Source organism: Haliotis rufescens, unplaced genomic scaffold (genome assembly GCF_023055435.1).
Source record: "Haliotis rufescens isolate VD_foot unplaced genomic scaffold, xgHalRufe1.0.p SCAF_8, whole genome shotgun sequence".
Classification (NCBI taxonomy): domain Eukaryota; kingdom Metazoa; phylum Mollusca; class Gastropoda; order Lepetellida; family Haliotidae; genus Haliotis; species Haliotis rufescens.
The window spans coordinates 53,508,847-53,523,793 of NW_025964372.1; the positions used below are offsets into that span (position 1 = coordinate 53,508,847).

The following is a 14,947-nucleotide window of genomic DNA, read 5'->3' on the forward strand; positions in this document are numbered from 1 at the left end:
CAGCTGGGGTATAAAACAGACATAATGTTTTAACATCATTTCCGATGCCGCTCCCGGGGATCGAACCACCGCCCTTTCGCACTCTGGGCAGAGGCTCTAACCACTAGATCAACGTGGCGGTCCACGTGCACATGTCAACACGGAGCAAGTTGTTATGATTGGGTTACACAACAAACACATTGCTTACAAACATTGTGCCAGTTTTGTGTTGCAGGGGTCACGTGGTGATGCTTTACCCGCGGTTGCTGGGGAGGGTGCTGTATCGGAGAGAGCTATGTTAAAAGTCCCCTGTTCCGGCTGCCGAGCGTCCGTCTCATCTCTGTGTGTATAGCGGAATCTGACGTTCTAATATGTTTACCTCAGTAATAATCATTAACTTCTCGTCCGCCCAATTAGGCCCACATTCCCCTCTCTCTGCCCACAGCACCATCTGTGTCCGGCCGTAGAGCGGGGGTAACTTGCTTCAGGCATTTACATACACACCGCTTTTGATGATGACAAGATCAACTACTTTCTGAAGTTTTTGCAAGACATAGGTCAACGACCTTGTGTAGTTTATTAGGCTTTACACGTCTTTCGTCTCGATAACAATTCCAGTTGAAGTAATTGATGTTGCAGTCGCTGACATCGTCACTGTAATACGTGGACAACGCCATCCGTGATGGTACCCGAAGATGTGGTCGGAATATCAGCAATTCATCATCTCCTCGTGAAGCATTGGTGTCAACTGGGCATGGCGTATTGGCTGTTTGTGTACTGGTGCGTTTTTCCCAGGTGGGAATGTCCGATTCGTGCATCCCAGGTGGGAATATTCGACTTGTGCATCCAAGGTGGGAATGTCCGACTCGTGCATCCCAGATGGGAATGTTCGACTTGTGCATCCCAGATGGGAATGTTCGACTCGTGTGTCCCAGATGGGAATGTCCGACTCGTGCATCCCAGATGGGAATGTTCGACTTGTGCATCCCAGATGGGAATGTTCGATTCGTGTGTCCCAGATGGGAATGTTTGACTTGTGTGTCCCAGGTGGGAATGTTCGACTCGTGTGTCCCAGATGGGAATGTTCGACTCGTGCATCCAAGGTGGGAATGTCCGACTCGTGCATCCCAGATGGGAATGTTCGACTCGTGCATCCCAGATGGGAATGTTCGACTTGTGCAACCCAGGTGGGAATGTCCAACTTGTGCATCCCAGATGGGAATGTTCTACTCGTGCATCCAAGGTGGGAATGTTCGACTTGTGTGTCCCAGGTGGGAATGTTCGACTTGTGTGTCCCAGGTGGAGATGTTTGACTTGTGCATCCCAGATGGGAATGTTCTACTCGTGCAACCCAGATGGGAATGTCCGACTCGTGCATCCCAGATGGGAATGTTCGACTTGTGCATCCCAGATGGGAATGTTCGATTCGTGTGTCCCAGATGGGAATGTTCGACTCGTGTGTCCCAGATGGGAATGTTCGACTCGTGCATCCAAGGTGGGAATGTCCGACTCGTGCATCCCAGATGGGAATGTTCGACTCGTGTGTCCCAGGTGGGAATGTTCGATTCGTGTGTCCCAGATGGGAATGTTTGACTTGTGCATCCCAGATGGGAATGTTCGATTCGTGTGTCCCAGATGGGAATGTTCGACTCGTGTGTCCCAGATGGGAATGTTCGACTCGTGTGTCCCAGATGGGAATGTTTGACTTGTGCATCCCAGATGGGAATGTTCTACTCGTGCAACCCAGATGGGAATGTCCGACTCGTGCATCCCAGATGGGAATGTTCGACTTGTGCATCCCAGATGGGAATATTCGATTCGTGTGTCCCAGATGGGAATGTTCGACTCGTGTGTCCCAGATGGGAATGTTCGACTCGTGCATCCAAGGTGGGAATGTCCGACTCGTGCATCCCAGATGGGAATGTTCGACTCGTGTGTCCCAGGTGGGAATGTTCGACTCGTGCATCCCAGATGGGAATGTTCGACTTGTGCAACCCAGGTGGGAATGTCCAACTTGTGCATCCCAGATGGGAATGTTCTACTCGTGCATCCAAGGTGGGAATGTTCGACTTGTGTGTCCCAGGTGGAGATGTTTGACTTGTGCATCCCAGATGGGAATGTTCTACTCGTGCAACCCAGATGGGAATGTTCGACTCGTGTGTCCCAGATGGGAATGTCCGACTCGTGCATCCCAGATGGGAATGTTCGATTCGTGCATCCAAGGTGGGAATGTTCGACCTGTGTGTCCCAGGTGGGAATGTTTGACTTGTGTGTCCCAGGTGGGAATGTTCGACTTGTGTGTCCCAGGTGGGAATGTTCGACTTGTGTGTCCCAGGTGGGAATGTTCGACTTGTGTGTCCCAGGTGGAAATGTTTGACTTGTGTGTCCCAGGGGGGAATGGTTGACGTGTGTGTCCCAGGGGGGAATGTTTGACTTGTGTGTCCCAGGGGGGAATGGTCGACTTGTGTGTCCCAGGTGCTACTACTGATACTTCTATTTTCACCACTAAGATTAATGTCAGTTTCCTACCAACGCCAAACAACCAAAACAACAATTCCAGGGTAATGAGCAACAAAAAGTTATCTCCCCTCTTCAAGATCACATGAACAGCCTGATTTCCGAAAAATAACAAAACCACCATTGCTGGATAATTTTTGTTGTTGTTAACCGTTGTTTAAAAAGGTACATGAACTATACAGCCGTCAGCGTGTGGAGTGGAGGGGAGAACATCCTACGCTTGTACCTGGTAGGCGGCGAGGGCGTTGATCCTGGAGAATCCCGGGGGTCCGGCCATGGCGTTGCCTGTCCCGTCCCTGTTGATCTTCATCAGGCCGCTGGGACAGAATCGCCAGGAATAAGACCCAATCTTGCTTACAATGTGAATGTAACACCCTCCCTTCCCCTTCCCCTCCCGTCTCTACAAAAACAACTGCCCCCGAGCCACCTTCCCCTCCCATCTACACTAAACAACTGCCCCCGAGCCACCTTCCCCTCCCATCTCTACTAAACAACTGCCCCCGAGCCACCTTCCCCTCCTCCACAAACCACCAATCTCCCATACTCTTCACTCCTTCCCCTCCCCGACTGTCAACACCAGACACAGCTAGTAATACATAGCAAGGAATACACAGCTAGTACTAAATAGCGAGGAATACATGGTGAGGAATACACAGCGAGGAATACAAAGCGAGGAATACACAGCTAGTAACACACATCCAGTAATACATAACCAGTAATACATAGCGAGGAATACAAAGCCAGTAATTCATAGATAGTATTACATAGCGAGGAATACACAGCTAGTAATACAAAGCTAGTAATGCATAGCGAGGAATACACAGTTAGTAATACATAGCGAGGAATACACAGCGAGGAAAACACAGGTAGTAATACATGGTGACGGATACATTACGAGGATTACACAGGTAGTAATACATGACGAGGAATACAAAGCTAGTAATACAAAGCTAGTAATACATAGCGAGGAATACAAAGCGAGAAATACACAGGTAGTAATACATAGCGAGGAATACAAAGCTAGTAATACATAGCGAGGAATACAAAGCTGGTAATACATAGCGAGGAATACACAGCTAGCAGCACAAAGCAAGGAATACAAAGCTGGTAATACATAGCGAGGAAGACACAACTAGTAATACAAAACAAGGAATACAAAGCTAGTAATACGTAGCGAGGAAGACACAGCTAGTAATACATAGCGAGGAATACACAGCTAGTAATACATAGCGAGGAATACACAGCTAGTAATACGTAGCGAGGAAGACACAGCCAGTAATACATAGCGAGGAATACAAAGCTAGTAATACATAGCGAGGAATACACAGCGAGGAATACACAGGTAGTAATACATGGTGACAGATACATAACGAGGATTACACAGCTAGTGATACATAGCGAAGAATACACAGCTAGTAATACATAGCGACGAATACACAGGTAGTACATAGCAAGGAATACACAGCTAGTGATACATAGGGAGGAATACAAAGCGAGGAATACACAATTTGTAATATTTAGCGAGGAATACATAACAAGGAATACATGGCGAGAAATACACAGCTAGTAATACAAAGCTAGTAATACACAGCGAGGAACACATAGCTAGTAATATACGGCGAAGAATACAAAGCGAGGAATACACAGCTAGTAATACATGGCGAGGAATACAAAGCTAGTAATACACAGCGAGGAACACATAGCTAGTAATATACGGCGAAGAATACAAAGCGAGGAATACACAGCTAGTTATACATGGCGAGGAATACAAAGCTAGTAATACAAAGCAAGGAACACATAGCTAGTAATATACGGCGAAGAATACAAAGTGAGGAATACACAGCTAGTAATACATGGCGAGGAATACAAAGCTAGTAATACACAGCGAGGAACACATAGCTAGTAATGTACTGCAAAAAATACAAAGCGAGGAATGCAAGGCGAGGAATAGAAAGCTAGTAATACACAGCTAGTAATACATAGCGAGCAATACACAGCTAGTAATACACAGTGAGGAATACATAGCGAGGAATACACATCTAGTAATACATGACGAGGAATAAAGAGCTAGTAATACACAGCAAGGAACACATAGCTAGTAATATATGGTGAAGAATACAAAGCAAGGAATACACAGCGAGGAATAAAGAGCTAGTAATACATGGCGAGGAATACAAAGCTAGTAATACACGGTGAAGAATACAAAGCGAGGAATACAAGCCGGGGAATACATGGCGAGGAATAGAAAGCTAGTAATACACAGCTAGTAATACATAGCGAGGAATACACAGCTAGTAATACACAGTGAGGAATACATAGCGAGGAATACACAGCTAGTAATACATAGCGAAGAATACAAAGCTAGTAATATATAGCGAGGAATACACAGCTAGTAATACACAGTGAGGAATACATGGCGAGAAATACACAGCTAGTAATTCATAGCGAAGAATACAAAGCTAGTAATATATAGCGCGGAATACACAGCGAGGAATACACAGCTAGTAATACACAGCGAGGAATACACGGCTAGTTATACATGGCGAGAAATACACAGCTAGTAATACATAGCGAGGAATACAAAACTAGTAATATATAGGGAGGAATACACAGGGAAGAATACACAGCGAGGAATATACAGCTAGTAATACATAGCGAGGAATATACAGCTAGTAATACATAGCGAGGAATACACAGCTAGTAATACACTGCGAAGAATACATAGCGAGGAATACACAGCTAGTAATATATTAATATATGGCGAGGAATACACAGGTGGTAATATATATAGACACAGGGAGATTCGAACATGCTGACTAACAGAGACATTCACCTTTTGTTCCAGTCAGAGTAGAAGATGTATTTGTCGGACAAAGCGAGTCCGTAGAAGTGAGCTGAGTTGTCTTGATAGATGACCTTCCGGTTTCCACCATCAAGGTCAACAGCCTCGATCTGATGTGTGCCCGCGTCACAAAAGTACAAACGACCAGCTGCAATACATGGAAACAGACACTGCATCAACAACATGTGCACCCACATCGCGCCGAGCCTGGAGGCCATGCATTTGACTCGTCTACTCAATACAGAACCGTGAACATTCCGGTTAGAACGGCCCTTAGCAACCCAAACACACACCCAAACACACACACACACACACATTTAGCAAAATTTCAAGACATATCTAAAACTACAATTTGTTCCTTCAAATTCATCCAGTTTGCCATCACTACCACACACAGACAAATATAGTTTCCCCTCACTACCACACAGAGGCAACAACAGTTCCCCCTCACTACCACACGGGCGGTCGGGTAGCCTAGTGGTTAAGGCGTTCGCTCGTCACGCCGAAGACCCGGGTTCAATTCCCGACATGGGTACAATGTGTGAAGCCCACTACTGGTGTCCCCCGCCGTAATATTGCTGGAATATTGCTAAAGCGGCGTAAAACCATACTCACTCACTCACTCACTCACAGACAACTACAGTTTCCCCTCAGAACCACACACAGACAACTACAGTTCCCCCTCACTACCACAAACAGACAACTACAGTTTCCCGTCACTACCACAAACAGACAACTACAGTTTCCCCTCACTACCACAAACAGACAACTATAGTTTCCCGTCACTACCACAAACAGACAAGTACAGATTCCACTCAGTACCACAAACAGACAACTACAGTTTCCACTCAGTACCACACACAGACAACTACAGTTCCCCCTCACTACCACACACATACAACTACAGTTCCCCCTCACTACCACACACAGACAACTACAGTTTCCCCTCACTACCACAAACAGACAACTACAGTTCCCCCTCACTACCACAAACAGACAACTACAGTTTCCACTTACTTCCACAAACAAACAAGTACAGTTTCCACTCACTACCACAAACAGACAACTACAGTTTCCCCTCACTACCACAAACAGACAACTACAGTTTCCCCTCACTACCACACACAGACAACTACAGTTTCCCCTCAGTACCACACACAGACAACTACAGTTCCCCCTCACTACCACAAACAGACAACTACAGTTTCCCCTCACTACCTCACACAGACAACTACAGTTTCCCCTCACTACCACACACAGACAACTACAGTTCCCCCTCACTACCACACACAGACAACTACAGTTCCCCCTTACTACCACACACAGACAACTACAGTTCCCCCTCACTACCACACACAGACAACTACAGTTCCCCCTCACTACCACAAACAGACAACTACAGTTCCCCCTCACTACCACACACATACAACTACAGTTCCCCTTCACTACCACACACAGACAACTACAGTTTCCCCTCACTACCTCACACAGACAACTACAGTTTCCCCTCACTACCTCACACAGACAACTACAGTTTCCCCTCACTACCACACACAGACAACTACAGTTTCCCTTCACTACAACACACAGACAACTACAGTGTCCCCTGACTACCACACACAGACAACTACAGTTCCCCCTCACTACCACACACAGACAACTACAGTTCCCCCTCACTACCACACACAGACAACTACAGTTTCCCCTCACTACCAAACACAGACAACTACAGTTTCCCTTCACTACCACACACAGACAACTACAGTGTCCCCTGACTACCACACACAGACAACTACAGTTTCCCGTCACTACCACACACAGACAACTACAGTTCCCCCTCACTACCACACACATACAACTACAGTTCCCCCTCACTACCACACACAGACAACTACAGTTTCCCCTCACTACCACAAACAGACAACTACAGTTTCCCCTCACTACCACACACAGACAACTACAGTTTCCCGTCACTACCACACACAGACAACTACAGTGTCCCCTGACTACCACACACAGACAACTACAGTTTCCCGTCACTACCACACACAGACAACTACAGTTCCCCCTCACTACCACACACATACAACTACAGTTCCCCCTCACTACCACCCACAGACAACTACAGTTCCCCCTCACTACCACACAATGACAAGTACAGTTCCCCCTCACTACCACACACAGACAACTACAGTTCCCCCTCACTACCACAAACAGACAACTACAGTTCCCCCTCACTACCACACACAGACAACTACAGTTCCCCCTCACTACCACAAACAGACAACTACAGTTCCCCCTCACTACCACACACAGACAACTACAGTTCCCCCTTACTACCACACACAGACAACTACAGTTCCCCCTCACTACCACACACAGACAACTACAGTTCCCCCTCACTACCACACACAGACAACTACAGTTCCCCCTCACTACCACACACAGACACCTACAGTTTCCCCTCACTACCAAACACAGACAACTACAGTTCCCCCTCACTACCACACACAGACAACTACAGTTTCCCCTCAGAACCACACACAGACAACTACAGTTTCCCCTCACTACCAAACACAGACAACTACAGTTCCCCCTCACTACCACACACAGACAACTACAGTTTCCCCTTACTACCACAAACAGACAACTACAGTTCCCCCTCACTACCAAACACAGACAACTACAGTTCCCCCTCACTACCAGAAACAGACAACTACAGTTCCCCCTCACTACCACACACAGACACCTACAGTTTCCCCTCACTACCAAACACAGACAACTACAGTTCCCCCTCACTACCACACACAGACAACTACAGTTTCCCCTTACTACCACAAACAGACAACTACAGTTCCCCCTCACTACCACACACAGACAACTACAGTTTCCCCTTACTACCACAAACAGACAACTACAGTTCCCCCTCACTACCACAAACAGACAACTACAGTTCCCCCTCACTACCACACACAGACAACTACAGTTCCCCCTCACTACCACACACAGACAACTACAGTTCCCCCTCACTACCACAAACAGACAACTACAGTTCCCCCTCACTACCACACACAGACAACTACAGTGTCCCCTGACTACCACACACAGACAACTACAGTTTCCCCTCACTACCAAACACAGACAACTACAGTTCCCCCTCACTACCACAAACAGACAACTACAGTGTCCCCTGACTACCACACACAGACAACTACAGTTCCCCCTCACTACCACACACAGACAACTACAGTTTCCCCTCACTACCAAACACAGACAACTACAGTTCCCCCTCACTACCACACACATACAACTACAGTTCCCCCTCACTACCACACACAGACAACTACAGTTTCCCCTCACTACCACAAACAGACAACTACAGTTCCCCCTCACTACCACACAATGACAAGTACAGTTCCCCCTCACTACCACACAATGACAACTACAGTTCCCCCTCACTACCACAAACAGACAACTACAGTTACCCCTCACTACCACAAACAGACAACTACAGTTCCCCCTCACTACCACACACAGACAACTACAGTTCCCCCTTACTACCACACACAGACAACTACAGTTCCCCCTCACTACCACAAACAGACAACTACAGTTCCCCCTCACTACCACACACAGACAACTACAGTTCCCCCTCACTACCACAAACAGACAACTACAGTTCCCCCTCACTACCACACAGACAACTACAGTTCCCCCTCACTACCACACACAGACAACCATAGTTCCCCCTCACTACCACACACAGACAACTACAGTTCCCCCTCACTACCACACACATACAACTACAGTTTCCCCTCACTACCACACACAGACAACTACAGTTCCCCCTTACTACCACACACAGACAACTACAGTTCCCCCTCACTACCACAAACAGACAACTACAGTTCCCCCTCACTACCACACACAGACAACTACAGTTCCCCCTCACTACCACACACAGACAACTACAGTTACCCCTCACTACCACACACAGACAACTACAGTTACCCCTCACTACCACACACAGACAACTATAGTTCCCCCTCACTACCACACACAGACAACTACAGTTACCCCTTACTACCACACACAGACAACTACAGTTCCCCCTCACTACCACAAACAGACAACTTCAGTTCCTCCTCACTACCACACACAGACAACTACAGTTCCCCCTTACTACCACAAACAGACAACAACAGTTTCCCGTCACTACCACAAACAGACAACTACAGTTTCCCGTCACTACCACAAACAGACAAGTACAGTTTCCCGCCACTACCACAAACAGACAACTACAGTTTCCCGTCACTACCACAAACAGACAAGTACAGTTTCCCGTCACTACCACAAACAGACAACTACAGTTACCCCTCACTACCACACACAGACAACTACAGTTTCCCCTCACTACCACACACAGACAACTACAGTTTCCCCTCACTACCACAAACAGACAACTACAGTTCCCCCTCACTACCACACACAGACAACTACAGTTCCCCCTCACTACCACAAACAGACAACTACAGTTCCCCCTTACTACCACAAACAGACAACTACAGTTTCCCGTCACTACCACAAACAGACAAGTACAGTTTCCCGCCACTACCACAAACAGACAACTACAGTTTCCCGTCACTACCACAAACAGACAAGTACAGTTTCCCGTCACTACCACAAACAGACAACTACAGTTACCCCTCACTACCACACAATGACAAGTACAGTTCCCCCGCACTACCACACAATGACAAGTACGGTTTCCACTCACTATCACACACATACAACTACAGTTCCCCCGCACTACCACACACAGACAAGTACAGTTCCCCCGCACTACCACAAACATGTGACCTCCTCGTAACATGGGAAGACGTCACCTCTGTATGCTGGAAAAGTGACACGTGACCTACCCTTCAAGTCTATTGCCAGACCGTTGGGCAGTTGGATGCCGGTGGATACGATAGTTTTTCTGTTTGCCCCAGAGTAGTCCGCGCTCTCGATCTTCGGCGTCTGGCCCCAGTCCGTCCAGAACACCACTCTGGAAAATGACGGTTCAACTCTTACCCAGCATGTGATTCTCACTCACTCACTCACTCACTCACTCACTCACGCACGCACGAACGCACGCACGCACGCACGCACGCACGCACGCACGCACGCACTCACTGTTTTTCTGTTTTTTCTGACTCTATTCCTGACTCTATTAACCTATCACAGTAGTAAAATAACACGTCATCCACATTTAGACACTACTGACTGGTTAGCTGTGTCCAGCACGATTCCTCTGGGCTGGTCGAGTTTGTCATGAGCTATTACTGTCTGTCCAGTTCCGTCCAACGACGTCCAGGCAATGACGTCACTTCCGGCGTCTGTATAGAAGAGTTTTGCCGCTGCTGCATCCACTGCTAACCCATCTGGGACAGTTCCTGCAACAGAAAGCAAGGTTAAAACCAATTACAAAATGTCAAAACCCCCCTTTCATTTTTTATGAAAGCTGCAAGCAAATAGGCCTCCACTACGTTATCTGTAAGACTGTGTACGTTAAAAACCATCAATGGCTGTGCGGTTCCCCGTGTCTGTACGTAACAACCATCAATGGCTGTGCGGTTCCCCGTGTCTGTACGTTACAGCCATCAATGGCTGCGTGGTTCCCCGTGTCTGTACGTTACAACCATCAATGGCTGTGTGGTTCCCCGTGTCTGTACGTTACAACCATCAATGGCTGTGTGGTTCCCCGTGTCTGTACGTTACAACCATCAATGGCTGTGCGGTTCCCCGTGTCTGTACGTTACAACCATCAATGGCTGCGTGGATCCCCGTGTCTGTACGTTACAACCATCAATGGCTGTGCGGTTCCCCGTGTCTGTACTTTACAACCATCAATGGCTGTGCGGTTCCCCGTGTCTGTACGTTACAGCCATCAATGGCTGTGCGGTTCCCCGTGTCTGTACGTTACAACCATCAATGGCTGTGCGGTTCCCCGTGTCTGTACTTTACAACCATCAATGGCTGTGCGGTTCCCCGTGTCTGTACTTTACAACCATCAATGGCTGTGCGGTTCCCCGTGTCTGTACTTTACAACCATCCATGGCTGCGTGGTTCCCCGTGTCTGTACGTTACAACCATCAATGGCTGTGCGGTTCCCCGTGTCTGTACTTTACAACCATCCATGGCTGCGTGGTTCCCCGTGTCTGTACGTTACAACCATCAATGGCTGTGCGGTTCCCCGTGTCTGTACTTTACAACCATCAATGGCTGTGCGGTTCCCCGTGTCTGTACTTTACAACCATCCATGGCTGCGTGGTTCCCCGTGTCTGTACGTTACAACCATCAATGGCTGTGCGGTTCCCCGTGTCTGTACTTTACAACCATCCATGGCTGCGTGGTTCCCCGTGTCTGTACGTTACAACCATCAATGGCTGTGCGGTTCCCCGTGTCTGTACGCTACAACCATCAATGGCTGCGTGGTTCCCCGTGTCTGTACGTTACAACCATCCATGGCTGCGTGATTCCTCGTGCCTGTGTGGCTTCCCATGTCTGTGTGGATTCCAATGTGTGTGTGGTTTCCCATGTGTGTGTGGTTTCCTCGTGCATGTGTGGCTTCCCATGTCTGTGTGGTTTCCCATGTGTGTGGTTTCCCGTGTCTGAGTGGTTGCCCATGTCTGTGTGGTTTCCCACGAGTGTGTGGTTTCCCATGACTATGTGGTTTCCCCATGTCTGTGTGGTTTCCCATGTGTGTGTGGTTTCCCATGACTGTGTGGTCTTCCCATGTCTGTGCTGTTTCCCATATCTGTGTGGTTTCCCATGTCTGTGTGGTTTCCCATGTGTGTGTAGTTTCCCATGTGAGTGTGGTTTCCCCTGTCTGTGTGGTTTCCAATGTCTGTGTGGATTCCCATGTCTGGGTGATCTCCCCATGTCTGTGTGGTTTCCAATGTCTGTGTGGTTTCCCCATGACTATGTGGTTTCCCATGTCTGTGTGATTTTCCGTGTCTGTGAGATCTCCCCATGTCTGTGTGGTTTCCAATGTCTGTGGGGTTTCCCATGTCTGTGTGGTTTCCCATGTCTGTGTGGTTGTCCATGTCTGTGTGGTTTCCCATGACTGTGTGGATCCCTGTCTGTGTTGTTTTCCGTGTCTGTGTGGTCTTCCCATGTCTGTGTGGTTTCCCATGTCTGTGTGGTTTCCCATGAGTGTGTGGTTTCCAATGTCTGTGTGGTTTCCCATGTGTGTGTGTGTGGTTTCCCATGTCTGTGTGGTTTCCCATGTCTGTGTGGTTTCCTCGTGCCTGTGTGGTTTCCCATGCGTGTGTGGTTTCCAATGTCTGTGCTGTTTTCCGTGTCTGTGTGGTCTTCCCATGTCTGTGCTGTTTTCCGTGTCTGTGTGGTTTCCCATGTCTGTGTTGTTTTCCGTGTCTGTGTGGTTTCCCATGTGTGTGTGGTTTCCCATGTGTGTGTGGTTTCCTATGTGTGTGTGATCTCCCAATGTCTGTGTTGTTCCCATGTCTGTGTTGTTTCCCGTGTCTGTGTGGTTTCCCTCGTCTGTGTGGTTTCCCATGAGTGTGTGGTTTCCAATGTCTGTGTGGTTTCCCGTGTTTGTGTGTGTGGTTTCCCATGTGTGTGTGGTTTCCAATGTCTGTGTTGTTCCCGTGTCTGTGTTGTTTTCCGTGTCTGTGTGGTTTCCCCATGTCTGTGTGGTTTCCCATGTGTGTGTGGTTTCCCATGTCTGCGTGGTTTCCCATGTCTCTGTGGTTTCCCATGTCTGTGTGGCTTCCCATGTCTGTGTGGTTTCCTATGTCTGTGTGGTTTCCCATGTCTGTGCTGTTTCCCTCGTCTGTGTGGTTTCCGTCGTCTGTGTGGTTTCCTCGTGCCTGTGTGGTTTCCAATGTCTGTGTGGTTTCCCGTGTCTGTGTGGTTGTCCATGTCTGTGCTGTTTCCCTCGTCTGTGTGGTTTCCCATGTCTGTGTGGTTTTCCATGTCTGTGAGATCTCCCCATGTCTGTGTGGTTTCCAATGTCTGTGTGGATTCCCATGTCTGGGTGATCTCCCCATGTCTGTGTGGTTTCCAATGTCTGTGTGGTTTCCCCATGACTATGTGGTTTCCCATGTCTGTGTGGTTTTCCGTGTCTGTGAGATCTCCCCATGTCTGTGTGGTTTCCAATGTCTGTGTGGTTTCCCATGACTGTGTGGATTCCCTGTCTGTGTTGTTTTCCGTATCTGTGTGGTCTTCCCATGTCTGTGCTGTTTCCCATGTCTGTGCTGTTTCCCATGTCTGTGTGGTTTCCCATGTGTGTGTAGTTTCCCATGTGAGTGTGGTTTCCCATGTGTGTGTGGTTTCCCATGTGTGTGGTTTCCAATGTCTGTGTGGTTTCCCTCGTCTGTGTGGTTTCCGATGTCTGTGTTGTTCCCATGTCTGTGTGGTTTCCCATGTCTTTGTGGTTTCCCACGAGTGTGTGGTTTCCAATGTCTGTGTGGTTTCCCATGACTGTGTGGATTCCCTGTCTGTGTTGTTTTCCGTGTCTGTGTGGTCTTCCCATGTCTGTGCTGTTTCCCATGTCTGTGTGGTTTCCCATGTCTGTGTGGTTTCCCATGTGTGTGTAGTTTCCCATGTGAGTGTGGTTTCCCATGTGTGTGTGGTTTCCCATGTGTGTGTGGTTTCCCATGTCTGTGTGGTTTCCCATGTGTGTGTAGTTTGCCATGTGTGTGTGGTTTCCTCGTGCCTGTGTGGTTTCCCATGTGTGTGTGGTTTCCCATGTCTGTGCTGTTTTCCGTGTCTGTGTGGTCTTCCCATGTCTGTGCTGTTTTCCGTGTCGGTGTGGTTTCCCGTGTCTGTGTTGTTTTCCGTGTCTGTGTGGTTTCCCATGTGTGTGTGGTTTCCCATGTGTGTGTGGTTTCCTATGTGTGTGTGATCTCCCCATGACTGTGTTCTTCCCATGTCTGTGTGGTTTCCCATGTCTGTGTGGTTTCCCATGTGTGTGTGGTTTCCCATGAGTGTGTGGTTTCCAATGTCTGTGTGGTTTCCCATGAGTGTGTGGTTTCCCTCGTCTGTGTGGCTTCCCATGTCTGTGTGGTTTCCCATGCCTTTTCTGTTTCCCGTGTCTGTGTGGTTTCCCATGAGTGTGTGGTTTGCCATGTCTGTGTGGTTTCCCGTGTGTGTGTGTGTGGTTACCCATGTGTGTGTGGTTTCCCATGTGTGTGTGATCTCCCCATGTCTGTGTTGTTTCCCATGTCTGTGTGATCTACCCATGTCTGTGTGGTTTCCCATGTGTATGTGGTTTCCTCGTGCCTGTGTGGCTTCCCATGTCTGTGTGGTTTTCCGTGTCTGTGCTGTTTCCCATGTCTGTGCGGCTTCCCGTGTCTGTGCTGTTTCCCGTGTCTGTGTGGTTTCCCGTGTGTGTGTGTGTGTGTGTGTGTGTGGTTTCCCATGTGTGTGTGGTTTCCTATGTGTGTGTGATCTCCCCATGTCTGTGTTGTTCCCATGTCTGTGTTGTTTTCCGTGTCTGTGTGGTTTCCAATGTCTGTGATGTTTCCCGTGTCTGTGTGGTTTCCCTCGTCTGTCTGGTTTCCCATGTCTGTGTTGTTCCCATGTCTGTGTGGTTTCCCATGT

At 48.3% G+C, this 14,947-nt stretch overlaps 1 protein-coding gene across 1 annotated transcript in view; it reads right to left on the bottom strand.

Moving 5' to 3' along the window:
• Positions 1-2,619: 2,619 nt before the first annotated feature.
• LOC124145586 (low-density lipoprotein receptor-related protein 4-like) overlaps positions 2,620-14,947 on the bottom strand; it is a 33,920-nt gene continuing 21,592 nt past the window's right edge. Inside the window, exons 16-19 of the mRNA XM_046515403.1 lie at positions 10,605-10,773; positions 10,258-10,385; positions 5,330-5,486; positions 2,620-2,813 (exon numbers count right to left, since the gene is read on the bottom strand). Coding sequence (XP_046371359.1) covers positions 2,711-2,813; positions 5,330-5,486; positions 10,258-10,385; positions 10,605-10,773 — 557 coding nt within the window. The 3' untranslated portion in view covers positions 2,620-2,710. The remainder of the gene's footprint in view (positions 2,814-5,329; positions 5,487-10,257; positions 10,386-10,604; positions 10,774-14,947) is intronic.